Here is a 23,880-nt window from a genome sequence, read left to right on the forward strand (position 1 = left end):
ACCCCCTAGCTGGGTGCTCCTGCACACACACAAACACATGTACACACAGCCAGGCACCACAAGAGGCTACAGAAGACTCAAAATAATGGCTAGAACGGAGCAAATGGCATCAAACACCTGGAACCATGTGTTTGATACCATTTCACTTACTCGGCTCCAGCCATTACCACCAGTCCATCCTCCCCAATTAAGGTTCCACAACCTGGACCAGGCACATATGAACGCACACAGCAATTTCTCTCTTCTTTTATATGGACATTTGCACATTATATCAGTGCCTTCCCCTCATAGCAGTCTCCATCTCTTCCTGGATCCTAGGAAGCTCTTTGCCCTTAGTGGTACAAGCTGCAATCTAGTGGTAAAAATAACACTCATTGCTATCAGACAATGTCAGGAGGACAAACTCACAGTGTCAGCGTTATGTTATACTTCTCTGGCTTCCTGTAAACCATTGTCTTTCCACAGATACTGAGTGCTGTATTCAGGGGTGAGCGCTGTGTGTGTGTGGGGTACCCAGGTGTGGATGACTAATAATTTCCTCTCCGGACAAAGGAAAAACGTGGGGGAGGAGGGGGCCACCTGTCAAGTGGCAGGGTTCAACCACTGCTCAGTGATGTTCAATAAGAAGCGCTCTGCTCCCTTCTGGATCGATAGATGACGTCTGAAACGGCCACCATCGGCCCAGCTGACATTAACCCGGTCTCCCCTTTTCCTCTTGGAACCTTCCCAACATCCAATGAGTGTACAAAACATTAGGAATACCTTCCTAAAAATGAGTCACACCCCCTGTTAAGCGTGAAAAACCCAGCAACGTTGCAGGTCGACACACTCAAACCGGTGCACCTGGCACCTACTACAACATCCTGTTCAAAATGCACTCGTTTGTAATGTCCATTCACCCTCTGAATGGCACAAATACACAATCCATGTTTCAGGGCTTAAAAATATATTTCTCCTCCCCTTCATCTACAATGATATGGATATAACAGGTGACACCAATAATGGATCACTGCTTTCACCTGGTCAGTCTATGTCATGGAAAGAGCAGGTGCAATGTTTTGTACACTCATTGTACATCCTAGGACAATTCCATGGAGCCAAATGGACAAGGCTCGAGATCAGTACAACGTAGAACATCTAGAAATGAGGACTTGACTAATCAGGAAGAATAACAACCCTGAGTAGGAAAATGGTCCCCATAACCAATAATACAGGGTCAGATAACTGATCATCCCTCTACATGGTTAGGAACAGAGAAGGGTATTCTGATCGTAGATCTGTGGCTAGTATCGGTTTCCATCAAGAGCTGTAGACCCTTCTAAAAACACAAGAGAATCAGGCAAATTGAGCACATCATTCATATGTAATTGAAATGAGCTGAAACATAGTGAATCTTCGCAGCATCCTGCTTGCTGTTTTATTTTCAGGACAGACGCACAGCCATGATACGATGACATGTCAAAGTTCAAGGGTAAAAAGCATTTTCATACACTCCAGACGCATGACTACACTAACAAGTAAGAGGAACACCAGAGATCTGTATATGATGACGAGATCATGCTTATGTCTCTGCCCTAAAAATGGCAGTCGTTGTCCCAAAGGCGGGCGACAAGCTTAAATCAGATTTTGGCGAGTGAAACCTCTCGCTTCGCCTCCTCCTCTCTGGGAACTCAGTTGTTTGACCCAATCAAACACTCATCATGACTTCCAATGTCATGGACTGTACCCATTCTCCACAAACAGTACTATTTATTATCACATATACCAAATAGGTCTCATCCAGCTATCACCAGTGACTTTGTTGTGCATTAAGTACAGTATTTAATATTAAGGGTACTTTGTATCGTAATACAGCATCACAATCACTTGCAACTTCAACAAATGTGACTGACAAGTGATTTTGAGATGGTACATCATTGCCTGGATCATTGTCATGCTTTCAAAATATCCATAATCTGAAATAAATGCCAATATTTTCAACCAAGTCACACCCTTTCGACCAGATATAACTCTGCTGAAAATGTGTGGACGCTTAAAAAAAGAGACCATTTGAAAAAGAAAACATGTTAGTAAATGTTTTCTACGTAATGATGTCATATACACTATAAATGCAATACTGTATTCCTATTACAGTAAACTTGTGTTAACTAACCATCATGAAATAATAAATAAACAACAAATAAAAACAATTGACATACAATATTTCTTTCTAACTTCATAAAACCTTTGAAAGAAGATAGTGGAGTGTTTTCAGAAGTCAGATTTGATCACTAGTGTCCATTATATTTCATATAGTAGTACCATCACATGACCCTTATCATTCTGGTGTATTGCATTACTTGACTGTCTTGATTTACTGTCACTTGCGGATTGAGGTGGTACAACCTAAAATAGTCAATTAATGTATTACGTTCATATCAAGTCCTCAAATGAGTTGAGGCCTATTCAAATCAAACTGTTACCAGGTTTCTGCGAGCACTGAGAGCAGATTCATTCAACCCTCAATTTACGACTTATCCTGGAACCCCAGGTAGGGGCGAGGTACAGGGAAGCAAGACCAAAATGACGTTTCCAGCCCTAGCATAACATACAGCATCAGCCTACTACAGTATCAGCAGACAGCACTGGTTATGCAGATCTCTGTTCTCAGTCTGTCTTATCGCAACTACCAGGGCTGTATTCATTAAGCACCAAACAGAAGAAAGCTGACTGCTGACTGAAATAAAACATTACTTTTCTGTTGCAAATTGTTTTGACCCTGGCATGACAGTCAGCCGATTTCCCCCATGAATCATTATTACAACAGGGTTCCTGTAACACTGATAAACCACAACACAGGTCAGGCTTCTCAATTAGCGCTTTTTTTAACACAAGCCTTTGGTATAAGGGCCTTCTAAAAACCACATAACCACATTCCAAAACAAATGCATGACCCTTAGTCGCTGAGATTAACAACCTTAGGTCTGTTGACATGCTAGCTTCAAGTACACCTGGGGGTGTCACACACAGTTCATAAGCAAGTATTGAAGTCTTTAGAATGGCCCTCATGGTGAAATGTTGTCGGACTGAAAGATACCAAACATATAGACATGTGGGCGAAGGACTTCTAGATCATGCCACTTTACGTACAAGACTGCTCACGTTAGACACATAAATTCAGGATTGAGCCCTGTTCCAGATGTCTATGGATTTGCTCCAATACATTCAGTATTGCAGGCAGCGACTTGATCTTCCAGGCGAGTGTTAAACACCTGTTGATCGTGTATAAGCCAACACCCCAAAATACATATAGTACAAAAGGAAAGAACATAGACTAAGAAAATATATATAATAACACATTAAGTTGAACCATTTTAGTGTGGTTAGTGATATGTATACCCGCTTAGCAATATATATTATTTTCCTTGTTAGGGAACTCCAGTGTTTTGTTTCAATTACGATTATATATACACAGTTTAATATATCCATATAAACGTTTTATGCCGTCAGTGCATCAGGTAGACGTAGGGGTTTTTCCCAGCGAGAAACGATAGACAAGCCCCTTTCAATAAAAACACTAACGATTAGATAAGCGGAGTGGAGTCTTCTTCATACATTATTCTCTGAATATTAACACTAAAATGTCACAAGGAGTATGCACCGACCCTGGTTACACCCTGGTTTACCTCAAATGGGTTTCCGGAAAATATTTTGAGGCCTAGTATTCACATAGGGCCAAATCCTACATAGAGATGCCAAGGAAGGTTTAAGTTTAGTGCTAAAATGACGACTGAGAATGTTGCTTGAGAGGAAACTTGCACCAGCTACAGAAGAATCGCTGTATATTCAGCAGTATGTAGTAAAAAGAGGGTTGGGGTAGATAGCCATTTCCCTATGTCAATGGAAACCTTGATGTTTTCCCAAGCCCCATGTAAAGTCCATCCCTATGGTCAAACGGAGACTGGGGTGGGAGTGTTGTTGTGGTGGTGGACGGTCATCATAGGATGAAGAGCAGCATAACGACCACAAACAGAATGGCCAGTAGAATGCCGATAGCACACCACTGTCGGCGGTCTGCAAGAGAAGGGAAGAGAGAAAGAGGAGGAGGGTGAACTGTATCAAACAACGGGAGGAGCAATTGATCGGCAGTTTTTTTTAATGTAAATAAAAATGTAAAATACAACAAAATTATTTCAGACATATTAAGGCATGAAAGGTCCAAATACATACAATTGTGAGGATTTTATGTTCTATGAAGGCTATCATGTCTTCCAACCTGAAACAATCATATTTTAAAGTTGCAACTGGAGTGGCATGTTGCAAAGGAAGAAAAAAAAATAGCGGGGAAATAATACAATATAAAACCCTAAGAACATTGTCTAGGGGCCGGGGGGAAAGTACCGGCAGGCACATTGTCTAGGGGCTGGGGGGAAAGTACCGGCAGGATATCCTGACCAAAAAAAGGGCCAGATTTCATTTGACTCCCTGTCTCCCAAGTTCTTCCTGTTGAAAGCTTCCTGAGGGTGTTTCCTTATAAGGAGGTGCCACCATTTGTTGGGGTGTGGGGAGGTACTTTTCCTTCCTCTCCAGCCGTGACACTTTATGACTCCAGGTCATCTGGCACAGACGTTCCCTTCAGCAGGAAGCCTCCACTCTCAAGTAAAGCATATATCATCTTTAATGACCATCCATACATCAGTGACCTGGACATATTAAAGATCATCAAAAGACATCGACAATAATACCATACTGCCACCTCGGTAACCTCTGTAAGTTGCAGACTTTGATAATTTGCAGTAGCGGAGATGGCTCCTGAACTTTGAAGTGTATTCTTCCTCAAGGTAGAAAGTGGTGACTAAAGAAACTGTTGTATTACTCACCGGTGTTCATGTTGGAGACCTTGGCCAGCTTCTTCATGACATTGTCTAGTCTGGAGTGGGTACCTTCCATCTCATTGGAGAAGTCATCCAGCATCCTGCAAGAGAGAAGAGATGCTGCATTGTAGATACCAGGAAAGATATATACCTGTATTGACAAAATGTCTCAGAGTAGGAGTGCTGATCTAGGATCATGTCCCCCCCGTCTGCATATAACATTATTCATGATAATCTAAAAGTCAAAACTGATCTTAAAGATGGACTCCTTAATAGTGAAACTACCACGTCCATTTGCGATATTACAACAAATAAAGTTATTGCAAACAATAAAACAGTGCATTCCCTCAGACATCACTGCACCACGATAGAACAGCAGAAAATGGACTGACATTTTTTACCATGTGGCGCAATGCTCCTCACCCATGCTTCGTCAATAAAACAAAATCAAAACAACGGCGGTGGGGCACAGTGACGCCATTTCCCTACTGTGAACTCCATCTTTAAATCAGCACTCCATGTCAGAAACGCTTGATACATACAGCACCTGATTATCTTTGCAGATCTGAAACCCTGTTATTGATTATTGTTGCTGTGGCTGTGTACGTACACGGTCTGTTCATCCAGCTCCATACCAATCCTCTCAGACATGTTCTTCAGCACCCCGATGGTCCCAGACACCAGCTCCAGCTGGTCATCCTGCTGCTCTGCCATGAGCTGACACACACACACACACACACACACACACACACACACACACACACACACACACACACACACACACACACACACACACACACACACACACACACACACACACACACACACACACACACACACGTCAATGCCGATGTCTTAAGTCACCATCATTAAGTTTGCTGGCGACAACAGTGGTAGGCTTGATCACCGACAAAGATGAGTCTATAGGGAGGAGGTCAGAGATGCCAGGACAACAACCTCTCCCTCAATGTGAGCAAGACAAAGGAGCTGATCGTGGACAACAGGTGAAGGAGGGCCGAAACAGGCCCCCATTAACATTGAGGGGGCTGTAGTGGAGCGGGTTGAGAGTTTCAAGTTCCTTGGTGTCAACATCACCAACAAACTATTATGGTCCAAACACACCAAGACAGTCGTGAAGAGAGCACGACAACACCTTTTCCCCCTCGGGAGACTGAAAAGATTTGGCATGAGTCCCCAGATCCTCAAAGTTCTACAGTTGCACCTTAGAGAGCATCCTGACCGGTTGCATCACTGCCTGGTATGGCAACTACTCGGCGTCTGACCCTAAGGCGCTACAAAGGGTAGTGCAGCTTCCTGCCATCCAGGACCTATATAAATAGGCGGTGGCAGAGGAAGGCCCAAAAAATTGTTTCTAAGACTCCAGTCTAGAGGTCGACCGATTATGATTTTTCAACGCCAATGCCGATTATTGGAGGACCAAAAAAGCCGATACCGATTAATCGGCCGATTTTTAACAACTTTTTATTTGTAATAATGACAATTACAACAACACTGAATGAACACTTATTTTAACTTAATATAATACATAAATACTATCAATTTAGCCTCAAATAAATAATGAAACATGTTCAATTTGGTTTAAATAATGCAAAAACAAAGTGTTGGAGAAGAAAGTAAAAGTACAATATGTGCCATGTAAAAAAGCTAACGTTTAAGTTCCTTGCTCAGAACATGAGAACATATGAAAGCTGGTGGTTCCTTTTAACATGAGTCTTCAATATTCCCAGGTAAGAAGATTTAGGTTGTAGTTATTATAGGAATTATAGGACTATTTCTCTCTATACGATTTGTATTTCATATACCTTTGACTATTGGATGTTCTTATAGGCACTTTAGTATTGCCAGTGTAACAGAATAGCTTCCGTCCCTCTCCTCGCTCCTACCTAGGCTCGAACCAGGAACACATCGACAACAGCCACCCTCGAAGCAGCGTTACCCATGGAGAGCAAGGGGAACAACCACTCCCAAGTCTCAGAGCAAGTGACATTTGAAACGCTATTAGCGCGCACCCAGCTAACTAGCTAACCATTTCACATCGGTTACACCAGCATAATCTTGGGAGTTGATAGGCTTGAAGTCATAAACAGCGCAATGAAGGTGCTGTTTGAATGAATGCTTACGAGCCTGCTGCTGCCTACCATCGCTCAGTCAGACTGCTCTATGAAATATCAAATCATAGACTTAATTATAATATAATAACACACAGAAATATGAGCCTTTGGTCATTAATATGCTCGAATCTGGAAACTATCATTATTTGAAACCAAAATAACATTTGTTGTTGAAGTAGAAGTCCTGGGAGTGCATTCTGACGAAGAACAGCAAAGGTAATACAATTTTTCTAATAGTAATTCTGAGTTTAGTGACCCCAAACCAGGTGGGTGTCAAATTAGCTAGCCTGTGATGGCCGAGCTATGTACTCAGAATATTGCAAAATGTGCTTTCGCCGAAAAGCTATTTTAAAATCTGACATAGCGTTTGCATAAAGGAGTTCTGTATCTATAATTCTTAAAATAATTGTTATGTATTTTGTCAACGTTTATCATGAGTAATTTAGTAAATTCACCGGAAGTTTTCGGTGGGTATGCTAGTTCTGAACATCACATGCTAATGTAAAAATCTGGTTTTTGATATAAATATGAACTTGATTGAACAAAACATGCATGTATTGTATAACATAATGTCCTAGGAGTGTCATCTGATGAAGATCATCAAAGGTTAGTGCTGCATTTAGCTGTGGTTTTGGTTTTTGTGACATATATGCTTGCTTTGAAAATGGCTGTGTTATTATTTTTGGCAGGGTACTCTCCTGACATAATCTAATGTTTTGCTTTCGCTGTAAAGCTTTTTTGAAATCGGACAATGTGGTTAGATTAACGAGAGTCTTGTCTTTAAAATGGTGTAAAATAGTCATATGTTTGAGAAATTGAAGTTATAGCATTTTTTAGGTATTTGTATTTCGCGCCACGTGATTCCACTGGCTGTTGACTAGGGTGGGACGCAAACGTCCCACCTAGCCCATAGAAGTTAAATTGGCCATTCCGATTAATCGGTCGACCTCTACTCCAGTCACCCAAGTCATAGACTGTTCTCTCTGCTACCGCACGGCAAGCGGTACCGGAGCGCTAAGTCTAGGTCCAAAAGGCTCCCTAACAGCTTCTACCCCCCAGCCATAAGACTGCTGAACAATTAATCAAATGGCCACCCCGACTATTAACATTGACCCCCCCCCCCCCCCCCTTTGTTTTTACACTGCTGCTACTCGCTGTTTATTAACTATGCAGTCACTTCACCCTTACCTAGATGTACAAATTACCTCGACTAACCTGTACCCCCGCACATTGACTCGGTACCAGTACCCCCTGTATATAGCCTCATTATTGTTATTTTATTGTGCAACTTTTTACTTTAGTTTATTTAGTAAATATTTTCTTAACTCGATTTTTTGAACTGCATTGTTGGTTAAAGGCTTGTAAGTAAGCATGTCACAGTAAGGTCTACATTTGAAGTATTCGGTGCCTGTGCCAATTTTTTTCATTTGATGTCACACAAAGGAGGAAAAATTATTAATTTGCCAAAACAATGTAAAATCCAGCACATAGTAATAAGTACAGCAATCAGCAATAGTCGATATCAAACTCATAAGAATGAGTGAAAGATTTCTATTAACTATACCTGCTGCTGGGTCTGCTGCTCATCAATGAACATGGAGTTGGCCGTACGTAGCTCTTGGTCCAGACGGGTGTATTTGTCAGGACCTGGTTGCCAGATTGGGCCTTGAGAGCCACTGTTCCCTAACAGAGCCTGGTGGAGAAGTAGAGTAGAAATTATTACATATGAGATCTGCTGAAGTATGGTCGCTCAACTACAATGGTGAGGAAGAGTCTTCTGTGCAAGGATCCAGCCAATACAAATGGCACTTATTCTCTGACCTATGTTAATGGAGGATGTTTGCAGTGTTAACAATCCGACAAAGCCGTACGCAACCTGCTGCTTTAAAATGTGCTACATGTTTGACAAGTGCATTCCATCATACTGCACCATTACACGCAAATAGTTCAGTAAGATCTTAGTCCAATAGTTATACAGAGCTACACACACCTGTCTATTTTTCTTGTCTGACATGGCTAAGGCCGTTGGACTGGACATGTGGTCTTTCATTTCCTGAAATAGAAAACAGCAAAGAAATGAATACAAATGTAATAACAAAGGCATACACCATGCATCAGCCATCATATCATTAATGGCTATTACAAAACACAACAGCTCTAATTAGGGGTCCTTTTTAAATTTGACCTTTAGGACAGAAGGTGCAGGAACCCTATTATTGTAAGTGTTACTGCTGCTTGCGGTCATATTTTTGTGTGATGGATACTTCAAGTTCAACCGGATTCCTTCCAAGCCCGTGTGCCTCAGGCCTGACTCACCTTAACAGTTTGTCTAGTGCTTGTGATGAAGCCTTTCCGTTTGGTCAGCTCCACTGCGTCCAGATTGAACTTCTTAGGGTTTGATTCAACAATACTTGCATTCACTGTTAAGGAATAGCCTATTCAACACTAACATGCACCAAAGACATGACAATCCATTATATGTTATTCTCTATGAAGACTGAACTCTACTACAATTGGAGGAAGTACTGTATTTGTTTTGATAAACCAATACATGTGCAAGTTAAACTAATTTACATTTTATGTTGGAAGGATATTGATGGTCTCATCGAGATCCTCCAGGTCCCATTCGATGGACCGCAGACTGTTTCTCAACTCATTGGTGGTCCAGTCCACCTCCTCCTTGGAAGTACCACTGGGATCCTGTAGCAACTCGCTCCATCTCTGGTACAACCCTTGGGCAGTGTTCACCGCCTTCTGGACCTCACTGGAGATTAGGAGAGTCAATAATAAAGTGCATGTATCTATATTATATATATCTAGTTAAATCACATAGAAATGCAATACTGTGTATATCAAAGGTAGCTGGCAAGACATAACATTACAGTGGCATATTAATTAACATAACCACACATACAACATCATTAATACAGCTACTGATATAGATAGTTACAAACTGTAAATAACAATTTGCCATAGCTTTCTGTCTTTAACAAATCATACATTGTACAGTAGCTAACAAGCTAAACGTTGTTTACTGCGACAGCGAGTTACCCGTTAGCTAAACATGCTAGCTATAACTATAATGCTAGCTGTATATCCAACCCGTTTAGACAAACGCCACAAAATGCTATCATATGCCTCTCATCATTGTGACAATGGCTGTCAAATACGAATGCAATTTCCTAGACGAATAGCTTCAACAAATCCCATTTGTTACAAGCTAGTTAGCTAGCGTTAGCCATCCTTGCTAAAGCCAGGCTTGATGGAATACAATATAACGTTAGCTAGCTAACGTTACACGGTTGAAGCTGGTTTAGCTACTTACCATTTGACGACGAAAAACGGATCTTCCATAGACATTTTTGCTCAATAATTTACTGCAATACTAATGTTTCAAATTCGTACCCCCTTGAGAGGCATGCATGACCTGTTGATTGTCTTACACCAACAAAACAAGAGGTTTTGTTTACATGCGGGCATCCGACAGAAAACGTCCAAAAGCTTCCATGACCCCACGAAATTTCTTCCGGTTCGAAGATCAGTGTATTATTTGGTGACTGGTTTCTGAACTATTTAGATATGTAATGTGAACAACCAGAAGTATTTATATTTAAAGCTATCTAATCATCACTCGTTACACGTAGGCTTAGATAATAAACAACCTTCAGCAGGTAGCGGGCCATCAACCGGAGGGTCACTGGTTCATATCACAGGTAATGGGATAATCTGGTGGGGCACTGGTAACTAAAGGGTGCTATACTAAACAAAAATATAAACGCAACATGTAAAGTGTTGGTCCCATGTTTCATGGGCTGAAATAAAATATCCCAGAAATGTTCCAAACACACAAAAAGCTTATTTCTCTCAAATTTTTCACAAATTTGTTTACATCCCTGTTAGTGAGCATTTCTCCTGGTTTACAATAAAAGGCCACTCCAAAATGTGCAGTTTTGTCACACAACACAATATCAAGATGTCTCAAGTTTTGAGGGATTGTGCAATTGGCATGCTGACTGCAGGAATGTCCAAAAGAGCTGTTGCCAGCCTAAGACCACGCCAGCCTAGGACCTCCACATCTGGCTTCTTCAATTGTGGGATTGTCTGAGGGAGTGCTGAGGAGTATTTCTGTCTGTGATAAAACCCTTTTGTGGGGAAAATTTCAATCTGATTGGCTGGGCCTGGCTCCCCAGTGGGTGGGCCTATGCCCTCCCAGGCCCACCCATGGCTGCACCCTTGCCCATTCATGTGAAATCTGTAGATTATGGCCTAATTTATTTATTTCAATTGACGGATTTCCTTATATGAACTGTAACTCAGTAAAATCTTTGAAATTGTTGCATGTTGCGTTTATTTGTGTTCAGTATATCTCCAGACGTGCACTTGAGCAAGGCACTGAACCCATATAACTTCTCCAGCTACAACTGCTTCACCTGCACATAAAGAGGCTGTACGGACATTTAGATGATTGTTTCAATCAAAAATGTTGGCTTGGGTTTTGCCTTGATGGTCACATTATGATATAACATCAATCTGTTTCTTAACTCATGAAACTATACAATCCATAGTTGCGGGAAGTAGTTTGGGCTGGGAGGGCTGCGTTTTATTCGCAGATGGGGGTGTGGTGGGGGACAATGGCGTCAGTTCAGCTAAACCTAGGGTATGGCAAAGTGGGTTTGGTAGAAATACACCCACTAGTTTACTGTACTTCTACACAACTAAAAAACTCTAAAATGTCAATTGGAGAACAGCAAAAACAAACAAAAGTCCTCTTGTCCGAGAGAGATTTACATGTTTATTAAAACACCATGGTAAGCCTACACGAAACACAGACATTATTTTAAGTGTTTCTAAAATCATCTATGGGAAAAATTAATGGTGAAAAAACTATTGGAACCATTTTGACTGCTAGGTTTTATGGGTATTATGACACCTCCACTGTGGGGCTCTATAAGAACCCAGGTTTTTAGTCATCATCTAGGGAATGGGAAAGCCAAAAAGATCATCAAGGAAAACAACCACCTGAGCCACTGCCTGTTCACCCCGCTATCATCCAAAAGGCGAGGTCAGTACAGGTGCATCAAAGCTAGGACAGAGAGACTGAAAAACAGCTTATATCTGAAGGCTATCAGACTGTTAAATATCCATCACTAGCACAGAGAGGCTGCTGCCTACATACAGACTTGAAATCATTGGCTACTTTTATAAATGAAACACTATTCACTTTAATAATGTCACTTTAATAATGTTTACATATTTTGCATTACTCCTCTCATATGTATATACATATGTATTTACTATTCTATACTATCTATTGCATCTTAGTCTATGCCGCTCTGAAATTGCTCATCCATATATTTATATGTTCTTATTCCATTCCTTTACTTAGATTTGCGTGTATTAGGTAGTTGTTGTGGAATTGTTAGATATTACTTGTTAGATATTGCTGCACTGTCGGAACTAGAAGCACAAGCATTTTGCAACACTCGCAATAACATCTGCTGAACACGTGTATGTGACCTAAATCACAAAATAGAGAGGTGAGGAGTGATATATGCCAATTGGGAATCAGTGGGATGATTAGGTGGCCATGCTTGAAAAGGGCCAGGTTGGGAATTTGGCTCATTATCATTTGAGGATCAGTCAGTTTACTGACTGCAGTAGTCGATCTCAAACTCGAGCACAGTCTGAAAGGGGCCTTTGTGTTCAATATTTGTGATTAAAAAGCATTAATACAAATAAACAATCCTTAATCAATTAGATAATTATTCAACATGCCAAAATGGGGAAATCCTTCTTTAAAGTAGCCCAGGGGCATGCTTTTTTTTAAAAACACAAACATCATGCAAATTATGACCCACACAATGACTTGACAAATCATCACATTCTTACTGAGCTATAGGCTCAAGAAGGGCTCCCGAGGGGAGAAGTGGTCAAAGGCACTGCATCTCAGTGCCTGAGGCGTTACTACGCCCCTCATCCCACATACCAAACAGTCTCCTGAAACAAAACACCACTACCCCTCCCCACCTTCTAATGGTTCCATTCTATAGCGTTAAGCCATTGCCAAGACGCAGCACAAAAGCATCATGTGACCTGGCTGAAAAAAAGTCCAAGCATTACATCAGCCCAGGAAGTCAGCCATCAAAATAAAATATACATACTCTGAAAGGGGACACGGGCATTAGACCAGAAAACAACTGTGTGGATTAGTGTTTTTGTTCTAGCTAAAAGACTCGACTAAAATTTTGGTTGGAGAGAATACAGAATACATTTCTCTAAACTTATTTCTGGTGTTAATGGTATGATAACTGGAAACATTTAGGACAAGGGTAAAATAGCCTATATTAATTGATAGAATTAAAAAAAAAATGTAATTATACAATACACGCATTCTTATTGTGAAATATACATGAGTAGCCTACACTATAATAAACTATAGTTTATCTGCACTTTTTTTTTAGATAGCAATTCCCACCAGTGTTTTAAACGTGTGCTTACGTCTTTAAATCACTCTCCCACGTGTGTATTCAAATTATATTTCTCCTTTTAGAGCACGCCCATTGGTCCATATGAATTTGGCGGGGCGGAATTCGTAGGAATGGTGAAGACGACATGTGTTTTCATTGGATGGCGTAGTTATTACGTTAGGGTATAAAGTAGTGTTAAAACTAGAAACAGTTCCATTCTTCTCAATGCTCAGCTGTTGATTAGGGCGACCCTTTAATTTCTTAGACCCATACACCCATTGAAACGATGAAGCACATCTTGCGTTTATCAAATGTCTGTTTCTAAAACAAACAAGCAGTTACGTCACTGTTGAGAATTCAGTACCAGTTGGAAGCAATTAGTCGCTACGTTATAGGACAAACAACTCCGTCGGGGATTTGAGGATTAGGCTACTTTTAACCATTTGTGTTTCCACAAGAACTGAAACACGGGAGACTTAGTGCTTTTGCTTTACAACCTCGGTGTTTAATCATGGAGTATAAAGTTGAGGCGCATCGGATTATGAGTATTTCACTGGGGAAGATTTACAACTCCAGAGTTCAACGTGGTGGGATCAAACTACACAAAAATCTACTGGTCTCCCTGGTTCTACGGAGTGCCCGGCAAGTATACCTTCGTGACTACTACGGCGGGATATGCCTGAGTGCTCAGCAAGCAAGAGCGTGGTGTGAGGGAGAGTATATGGACTCAGAACAAGACAAATTGGTCCCCGGTTCGACAGAGAGCCTGCCTGAATCAGACGGGGAAGGTGAAGTGGCCGTGGACAAGCAGGAGCCCAGCAATGTGGTCGAATCCCACGCGGCACAGGTCTTTGAATCTGAAGCGAGTGGTGATCAAGATCACGCCGAAAATGGAGTTTTGGATTCAGGATGCAGCGAACTGAAAACACCGGAAGAGAACCCAGAGGCTAGTCCTACATGTGAGGTCTCCAATGTTGTTACTACTATCTCATCCAACTGTGTTAGTGGTCCCCCTCCGAGTAATCCAAAACAGGCCACAGAGACGCCGAAGGACTGCCAGACGGACGACAGTGAATCAGTGGAGGAAAATTCGCACGAGCCCATAGTGCCCCATAGCTGCACTAACAGGAAACGGAGTGCCTACGAGTCTGAACTCACAGACTCCCTGCCGAAAAGAACGAAAGTCATGTCCCCGACTCACATTTCTAAAAACGACGAAAAGAAAGCGGAAACCGAAGAAATGGACACCACCAATGTCTCGAGTTTGATAACAATATTCGGTTCCAGTTTTTCTGGACTCTTGAGTAGTGAAGACGGATCGCAGCCCGATTCCGAGGCAGAGGACAGTGACCCAGGACAAATCTGTTGTGATCAAATGTTAAAAAATCTCAACCCTTGGAGTACCGCAATTGTCGCTTTTTAAACATTGAAACTGTGGTTTTGACCTCTTGGGGATATTAATAAAGCTGGAACATGAAGCAAAGTTCCATCGACGACCCCCACAAACACGTGGTGGACTGAGTACCTCGTAAAATTGGAGTTCCCCAAACATCATAGTGAGAGCCTACGGCCTACTGTACTATTTACATGGAACATCTCTTGAAAGAATGTTCGAGAGGTGCTTTAAGAAGTGATACAAATGTTAACGACGGGCTCTTGATAGTCAACACTTTGAAACGTGCTTCTACACAAGTCGTCTACATTGTACCAAAAGCGCCAAGTATCAATTGGTAAAATGTAACGTTATCCTTTTTAACGTGGATAATATTATGGGACTGAATGTGACTCAATGCTAACGCAATCTGTTGTGAATTTGCTGGTCACTACAGTGTCTTTGTTTTATAAAGACTTGTACATTTGTAATAGTGTGCCTGTAAATACTGTTTTCCCATGTCCTAATCAATCTATGTATTTTGGTATCTGCCATGGATTATGATAATTGCGTGATGCTCACGTATTAAAACATTGTCTAACAATTCACTTTTCTGTGCTCTTTTCATGGGTGTTGGTTTGTACATAATGCAGCAAGTGTTGCTACACGGACAGTGGCCAAATGTGAGCAGTAGGATACCATTTGTACTGTAGACAACTTCACAGTATTTATGATACATTATCATATGCAGGTGTATTGTGACCCTTCAAGTAATATAAAATTAATCAAACAATTCCAGTCATTTAACCATACATTGCCATTAAATAGATTTGATGTATTTCTCAAAGCCAGTCCAACATGGTTAAATAAGCCCAACTAGTGATCATCAGTCAATTTAGGTTTACAGCTTTTAGATGCTCTGGCTCCATTGTGCCCATTCTTACAGTGGTGTTGCTAGAGAAATTAATGTTTTGATCTTGATAGAGCAGCTGTTGCTAAGCATCATGTGGATGTGTACAGAAGACCCTATGTCGGTGACATAACCAGCACTGGTCTGATCATTTTGCAACATCTCAACATACATCACTTTTATAGCTCAGCAGGGAGGGCCAAACTATTTGTCAAGATACGGAAAAGTATTCCTGAATGTCGGTGTCAAACACGTTTTTACTCTACGCTGTAATCCATTTGCATTGTGTCTACAGGCATGTCTGCTATGCAGTGTCAAGTTTCTACTCTAGCCTCATGTTAAAGCTTATCCTGGCTTGTGCTGTTCAACGTGTAGGTAAACTAATAGCTGTGCTTTTAACCTAAATTATATGTGGCCAGGAATCAATTGTAGTGTTACCTAAACTATTCTCTTACCAACTTGAACCATCTAAACCACACCACTGCTTGTTCAACTTGAACACTTAATTTTACACTTCAATGTCAATGAGGTAATATTTGGTGGGACCGAGTGGCACAGTGCTCTAAGGCACTGCATTGCAGTGCTGGAGATGTCACTACAGATCCGTGGTTCGATCCCGGACTGTATCACAACCGGCCGTGTTCGAGAGCCCCATAGGGCGGTGCACAATTGGCCCAGCGTCGTTAGGGGAGGGTTTGGCCAGTGTAGGCTGTCATTGTAAATAAGAATTTGTTCTTAACTGACTTGCCCAGTTAAATAAAATTAAAGTGACTAGCTCAAATTCTTTCCACACAGAAGGCCAGATGTCAACTCAACAAACCTACAGGAGAACTGTTTTCATAAACTCACTACAGTACTGTACACTTGTGGGCATGACCATAGACTCAGTCTAAAATGAATGTGCAACATGGTGGGTATTAAAGGATAAAACCCTTATATCCCTGCAACATCTCAATGTATACAACATGGTACTATTAAGGAACAGGGTGCAGGTGTGTTATGGATACTACATGGATATCCAAACATATTTCAAATAAAAATCTATTCGTCACACACAATTTCCAGCAGGTATAAAAGGTGCAGCGAAGTGCCTATATGCTAGCTCCCTCAACAATCCAATACATTTATCAATAATAATATTATTGTTATATTTCCAACACCAAATTGATCCAATGCAGCGTGGGCTTAAGTGAGATTTAACCTCCTGTGTCCACATTCTTTCACACGGACACTGGGTATTAATAGCCGGCGCTCCCTGGAGATCCAGCAGAAGGATCTCGGCTAGGCAGGCTAACAGAGCGGTCCCAGGACAAGGGCTCTTACCAGTCAGCTGGCCATGCATGCAGCAGAACACAAACAGAGAGAGAAAGGGAGGCGGAGAGCAGTGTACTGGGATGTGCAGGGGTTTTGATCCAGCCCATTGCTACTGTACCACACCGGACTCAACAAATCATCAAGCCCTTGATCAGTTGAATCAGGTGTCTTATTAGTGCTGGGCTGGAACAAAAGCTTGCACACCCTGTGGATCCACAGGGCAAGACTTGAAGAACACCAGAATGAAGATTATTTCATAAATGTGTAGTTTATTTGCCACGGGCATAGATTGGCTTGATTACATTGGCTTAATAAGATGGTAGAAATTTGAAAAGGGTTAGGTACAGTATTATAATTTGCATCACCTTTTTCTCAGGAAAAGTAGTGCAAGTGTTTGCATGCGTGAAAGAGAGACGGAGCGATCGAGTAGGCATGAAGGATCTCTACAGGTGTGGGAATGATTTTCTTTTCTGTTTATGTTTCATGACTAATCTGCATGTGATGTGATTACTAAGCACTCATCCTCTCTCCATTCCCTGTATTGGGACAGAGAGAGGAATGGCTGCATACATGTGAGTACATGCCTGGCTCCTTCCAAGCTAAACGCATGCAGCTGTCCGACCCATCACACTCTTAAACTCATTGGCCCCACTTCCAGAATTCCAGATTCCTGGAAAAAGACAGAGGGAGTGAAAGGGAGAGAGGAGAGAAGTGAGTTGTGAAACACTTTTCTGCTGAGCAAGTGTGTGTGTGTGAGAGAGAGAGAGAGAGAGAGAGATTGTAATGTACAGGCTAAACTTGAGGAATTTAAGGGAAATGTTGGTTTGATTAAAAGCATTTATTGAGATACTGAGCTAATGCCACAGTAGGCCCAGTGCCAACGAGCAGGATCTGCAACCAAGCTTTTAGTGTGAGAGAGGGCTGGTGAAAAAGAACGCCACAAACTTTACCCTGGTCCTTCTACATTCTTACAATGAGAATAGCCTAAATATGATTTAGGAACATACCTCCAAAGGCTTTGTAACAGAAATACACACATATAAAATCAAAGCTTACTGGTCGTAAAGACAGATTTGTAGGCATTATAGCAGGTGCAGTGAAATGCTCATGTTACTAGCTATACAATACAAACACACAAATAATAAAACATTTTAACTTGACTGCAAAGTAACCAAATATCTGCAGGCTACAACATACAGTAGAGAAGGAATAGCATGTGAAGATCGATGGGCTTTGACCCCTGACATGTTGGGTTAGAGGTCACAGTCCCTCTGTCTTTTCTCTAGTTCATTTGAAACCTCTCCAGAGCAGCATCCACACAGCCAATCACCTGCCCTGAAACATGTCCAGGCAAGTTCTGCTACAATAAACCCTTTATCATCAGGAAATGAGGAAAGCCAACAAACTCTAGAGTCTAGATTCTCTCAGCAAGATGAATATCTCTTCTTAACAAAGCCAAAATACAAAGGCCAAGAATCCATTTATCAAACTGCCTGCATGTCTATTGCAACCTTAATGGTTATTTGCAAATAACTATATTTCCTTGTTTACTAAGTTCGATGCTTTCACTGTGTTTGACAAATTAAAAGCTCACCTGATACTCAAATCAAATCAAATTTTATTTGTCACATGCGCCGAATACAACAGGTATAGTAGACCTTACAGTGAAATGCTTTCTTACAAGCCCCTAACCAAAATGCTTTAAGAAGTTTTAAGAAAAATAAGTGTTAAGTAAAAAATAGAAAATAACAAATAAAGTAACAAATAATTAAACAGCAGCAGTAAAATATCAATAGCGAGGCAATATAAAGGGGATACCGGTACAGAGTCAATGTGCGGGGGCACCGGTTAGTTGAGGTAATTGAGGTAATATGTACATGTAGGTAGAGTTAAAGTGACTATGCATAGATAATAAACGGAGAGTAGCAGCAGCGTAAAAGAGGGGTCTGGGTAGCTCTTTGATTAGCTGTTCAGGAGTCTTATGGCTTGGGGGTAGAAGCTGTTAAGAAGCCTGTTGGCTTAGACTTGGCGCTCTGGTACCGCTTGTCATGCAGTAGCAGAGAGAACAGTCTATGACTAGTGTGGCTGGAGTCTTTGACAATTTTTAGGGCCTTTCTCTGACACCGCCTGGCAAAGAGGTCCTGTATGGCAGGAAACTTGGCCTCAGGGATGTACTGGGCCATACGCACTACCCTCTGTAGTGCCTTACGGTCGGAGGCCGAGCAGTTGCCATACCAGGCGGTGATGCAACTGGTCAGGATGCTCTCGATGGTGCAGCTGTAAAATCTTTTGAGAATCTGAGGACCCATGCTGAATCTTTTCAGTCTCCTGAGGGGGAATAGGTTTTGTCGTGCCCTCTTCACGACTGTCTTAGTGTGTTTGGACCATGATAGTTTGTTGGTGATGTAGACACCAAGGAACTTGAAGCTCTCAACCTGCTCCACTACAGCCCTGGCGATGAGAATGGGGGCGTGCTCGGTCATCCTTTTCCTGTAGTCCACAATCATCTCCTTTGTTTTGATCACGTTGAGGGAGAGGTTGTTGTCCTGGCACCACATGGCCAGGTCTCTGACCTCCTCCCTGTAGGCTGTCTCATCGTTATTGGTGATCAGGCCTACCACTTTTGTGTCATCGGCGAACTTGATGATAGTGTTGGAGTCGTGCCTGGCCATGCAGTCATGGGTGAACAGGGAGTACAGGAGGGACTGAGCACACACCCCTGAGGGGCCCCCGTGTTGAGGATCAGCGTGGCGGATGTGTCGTTACCTTCCCTTACCACCTGGGGGCGGCCCGTCAGGAAATCCAGGATCTAGTTGCAGAGGGAGGTGTTTAGTCCCAGGGTCCTTAGCTTAGTGATGAGCTTTGAGGGCACTATGGTGTTGAACACTGAGCTGTAGTCAATGAATAGCATTCTCACATAGGTGTTCCTTTTGTCTAGGTGGGAAAGGGCAGTGTTGAGTGCAATAGAGATTGCATCATCTGTGGATCTGTTGGGGCGGTATGCAAATTGGAGTGGGCCTAGGGTTTCTGGGATAATGATGTTGATGCGAGCCATGACCAGCCTTTCAAAGCACTTCATGGCTACAAAGGTGGTCATTTAGGCAGGTTACCTTAGTGTTCTGCTGGTGGTCTTAGTGTTCTATGGTGGTCTGCTTGAAATATGTTGGTATTACAGACTCAGTCAGGGACAGGTTGAAAATGTCAGTGAAGACACTTGCCAGTTGGTCAGCGCGTCCTCGGAGCACACGTCCTGGTAATCCGTCTGGCCCTGCGGCCTTGTGGATGTTGACCTGTGTAAAGGTTTTACTCACATCGGCTACGGAGAGAGTGATCACACAGTCGTCCGGAAGAGCTGATGCTCTCATGCATGTTTTAGTGTTACTTGCCTCGAAGCGAGCATAGAAGTAATTTAGCTAGTCTGGTAGGCTCGTGTCACTGGGCAGCTCGTGGCTGTGCTTCCCTTTGTAGTCTGTAATAGTTTGCAAGCCCTGCAACATCCGACGAGCGTCGGAGCCGGTGTAGTAAGATTCAATCTTAGTCCTGTATTGACGCTTTGCCTGCTTGATGGTTCTTCGATATTGCCTGTAATCCATGGCTTCTGGTTGGGGTATGTACCTACGGTCACTGTGGGGTCAACGTCATCGAATCACTTATTGATGAAGCCAGTGACCGATGTGGTGTACTCCTCAATGCCATCGGAAGAATCCCGGAACATGTTCCACTCTGTGATAGCAAAACTGTCCTGTAGCTGCGCATCTGCTTCATCTGACCTCTTTCTTATTGATCGAGTCACTGGTGCTTCCTGCTTTAGTTTTTGCTTGTAAGCAGGAATCAGGAGGATAGAATTATGGTCAGATTTGCCAAATGGAGGGCGAGGGAGAGCTTTGTACGCGTCTCTGTGTGTGGAGTAAAGTTGGTCTACAGTTTCTTTTCCCTTTGGTTGCACATTTAACATGCTGATAGAAATGAGGTAAAACGGATTTCAATTTCCCTGCATTAAACTCCCCGGCCACTAGGAGCGCCGCCTCTGGATGAGCGTTTTCCTGTTTGCTCGTTGAGTATGGTCTTAGTACCAGCATCGGTTTGTGGTGGTAAATAGACAGCTACGAAGAATATAGATGAAAACTCTCTTGGTAAATAGTGTGGTCTACAGCTTATCATGAGATAACAAAACCTTGAGACTTCCTTAGATTTTGTGCACCAGCTGTTGTTTACAAATATACATAGACCAACACCCCTTGTCTTACCAGAGGCCGCTGTTCTATCCTGCCAAAAAAGCGTAAAACCCTCTAGCTGTATGTTATTCATGTCGTTGTTCAGCCAGGACTCGGTGAAACATAAGATATTACAGTTTTTAATGTCCCATTGATAGGATATACGTGATCGTTGTTTGTCTATTTTATTTTCAATTGATTGTACGTTGGCTAATAGGACCAATAGTAAAGGGAGATTACTCTCTCGGTGTCTAATCCTTTCAAGGCACCCCGATCTTCATCCCCGATATCTCTGTCTCTTTCTCGTGCGAATGATGGGGATGAGGGCCTTGTCAGGCGTCTGAAGTAAATCCTTCCCATCCGACTCGTTGAAGAAAAAGTATTCCTCCAGTACGGGGTGAGTAATCACTGTCCTGATATCCATAAACTCTTTTCGGTCATAACACACGGTGGCAGAAACATTATGTACAAAATAAGTTACAAATAACGCGAAAAAACACACACAATAGCACAATTGGTTAGGAGATCGTAAAACGGCAGCCATCTCCTCTGGCGCCATTATCTTCATGCATCTTGTTCCAACACACACCCTTGAGATTGACACACACACACACACACATAGAAGAAGAAATTCCTCTTCTTTTCAAAGCTCAATGGTGTCATTGTCCAATTGAAACAATGCTGTGTGTGCTGGAATGGGCAAAACCCTATCAAAGCTTTCCAAAACACAACCAACACAGCATTTTGAGAATACTCTCCCACAAGCTGCAGAGTTCTAGAAATACCAGCAATAAACCAGCAGTTACTCCAAATACAACCACAATCTTATCTCTGTTTACAGTTGATCTGTATTGTATCAGCCTATAGTATGTTAATGATCTCACATTTAGTACCAACAATCTCTGAGATTTTTACTAGGTATTAAAAGTCAAATAGTAAAAGTCAGACTAAAGCTGGCAGGTATACAATACAGCCATGCATCCACCCCCCTTTGGGCCGTCACAAAGACAACTCTGCCGTTCCTCCTTTTGTTATAAAAGAAGAGAAAGAGCCTCCTCAATTTGGCCCCTCCATTCACGGCTATGTGACCCCCATTAGAGGCCAGACAAACTGAGGTCTTTGTTTATCTTGGGAACTGGTGGAGGAGAGGGTATGGGAGGGGGGTGTCAGGGTGGGGTAAAAAATGGGATCGGTGACGGGGGAGGGGTATCCTGGGAAAAATGCCAGTGTGGGATCAGTGTCAGGGTTGGGCTTCCTGAATCGGCGGCAGTCAGAGGGAGAGGGGAAAGAAGAGAGGGGTGGTGAGAGGGGGTGTTGGTTGGCTGGCAGGCTGCAGGATGTCCTCATGTATAGATACAACCAAATATATGTGTGTGTTGTTGATATATAAATACATACATATGGTGTGAAGAAAGCCAAGGCGAAGAGTTCCTTTTGAACCCCCATGAAAAGCCCATGAAACGCACTCATTCATGGCCAGCCCTAAGTACAGTGTGTTGGCTGCATGTTCTGTTCTCTGTCTACAGCGGTCTCAGGGGAGGAGGTTAGCATCTCAGGTTTCCTGTTAAAGAGGAACTCCTCAAGTCCGTGTCTGGCCCCGCTTTCTCCACAAGCAGCGACATGTTCAGAGACAGACAAAAAAAAAGAGAAAAAGAGAAGAGGGAGAGAGCATGGTGAAGGACATTACAGATGGAGACAAATGAGAGACCCTACATTTTATTTTTTGGGGGGTGGGAGTGTGGATATGTGGGTTGTCAGGATAAGCAGATCTGTCCTCATGGAGGTGTAGAAACAACTGGCAGGTCAGACAGACTCGGCCCTCGGCATTCTCAGACTGGGTTCACAGAGTTTGCCCCTCAAATAGAAACAACAACTGTTTGTCTTTGTTTGGACACACATTTGCTCCCTAACTGACTTAACATACACAAACATACATTTAGCTAATGAAAGTGCAGCATCACTTAAAGTTTATGAACCGTGATAAGATACAGTATACATCAGCAACATAAACACTCAAACAGACAGCCAGATATCACAAGTTTGCAATATTTGGGTGGTTGAAAGGTTAGTAAAAAAAAAACGTTAAGTTTTATTGTCACATACATAGGATACGCTCTAACCGCTAAGCTACCTGCTGCCACAGTAGTAGAACGTTTGCCTTGTGGCCATTTTGGACCCGGCTTTGGACCCGGCATTGGATGCCAGATGCTAGTGCTGAAAGTGGAGGACCATCTAGTGGAGGACCGTCTAAGACCACAGAACTGGAGTGATATTCTGTTTCTATGACTGGGACAATCCCTCTCCGTGAATCTCCACCTTTCTGGATCGATTTATACTCATTATTTACTTATTCATTTACTTAATATTTATTTTTGGTCCGTGGATAGTTATTACTTATTCGAGTCATTATTTTTTGGGTAAATAAAATATTCCCAAACATAAAAGAACACATTAGAGATGACTAAAAGCCTTATCAGTTTCGCATTGGAAGAACAGTGATTGTTGATATAAGAACATATATGAGTATTTATGTATTGCTTATGAACTTATTTTTGTTCTGCTTGTGTACTGCTTATGTACTGTTTATGTACTCCTTATGAAGATGTATTATCCAAACT

At 42.2% G+C, this 23,880-nt stretch overlaps 2 protein-coding genes across 4 annotated transcripts; one reads left to right on the plus strand and one right to left on the minus strand.

The window, feature by feature from the left end:
• Window positions 1–1,388: 1,388 nt before the first annotated feature.
• LOC106574072 (syntaxin-6) lies at window positions 1,389–10,673 on the minus strand. 3 transcript variants are annotated; one of them, XM_014149612.3, is made up of 8 exons: window positions 10,311–10,673; window positions 9,580–9,749; window positions 9,302–9,396; window positions 8,976–9,038; window positions 8,550–8,678; window positions 5,464–5,570; window positions 4,860–4,954; window positions 1,389–4,053 (listed from the first exon to the last, which is right to left on the minus strand). In XM_014149612.3, exons 1-8 carry the CDS (start codon window positions 10,343–10,345, stop codon window positions 3,977–3,979), a joined length of 771 nt encoding a protein of 256 aa, XP_014005087.1. In that variant the 5' UTR covers window positions 10,346–10,673; the 3' UTR covers window positions 1,389–3,976. The 3 variants fall into 3 exon arrangements, with proteins under 3 accessions (XP_014005087.1, XP_014005088.1, XP_014005089.1); XM_014149613.3 differs by having other exon boundaries at window positions 1,389–4,633; XM_014149614.3 differs by having other exon boundaries at window positions 1,389–4,682; window positions 10,311–10,672.
• A 2,983-nt stretch (window positions 10,674–13,656) lies between these two features.
• On the plus strand, window positions 13,657–15,428 carry LOC106574071 (immediate early response gene 5 protein). The gene has a single exon (XM_014149611.3). It carries the CDS (start codon window positions 13,964–13,966, stop codon window positions 14,873–14,875), a length of 912 nt encoding a protein of 303 aa, XP_014005086.2. The 5' UTR covers window positions 13,657–13,963; the 3' UTR covers window positions 14,876–15,428.
• Window positions 15,429–23,880: the final 8,452 nt, after the last annotated feature.

The sequence above is a fragment of the Salmo salar genome, chromosome 16 (genome assembly GCF_965601325.2).
Source record: "Salmo salar chromosome 16, fSalSal1, whole genome shotgun sequence".
In the NCBI taxonomy this organism is placed as follows: domain Eukaryota; kingdom Metazoa; phylum Chordata; class Actinopteri; order Salmoniformes; family Salmonidae; genus Salmo; species Salmo salar.

Bases quoted from the DNA above. Each gene is read 5' to 3' on its own strand.
- LOC106574072 (XM_014149612.3), bottom strand. From the start codon at position 10,345: ATGTCTATGGAAGATCCGTTTTTCGTCGTCAAATG. The intron at 5,571-8,549 runs GTATAGTTAATA...TGTGTGTGTCAG, and splicing joins AGCAGCAGACCCAGCAGCAG to CTCATGGCAGAGCAGCAGGA. The intron at 4,955-5,463 runs GTACGTACACAG...TCTCTCTTGCAG, and splicing joins GAGCTGGATGAACAGACCGT to GATGCTGGATGACTTCTCCA.
- LOC106574071 (XM_014149611.3), top strand. From the start codon at position 13,964: ATGGAGTATAAAGTTGAGGCGCATCGGATTATGAGTATTTCACTGGGG.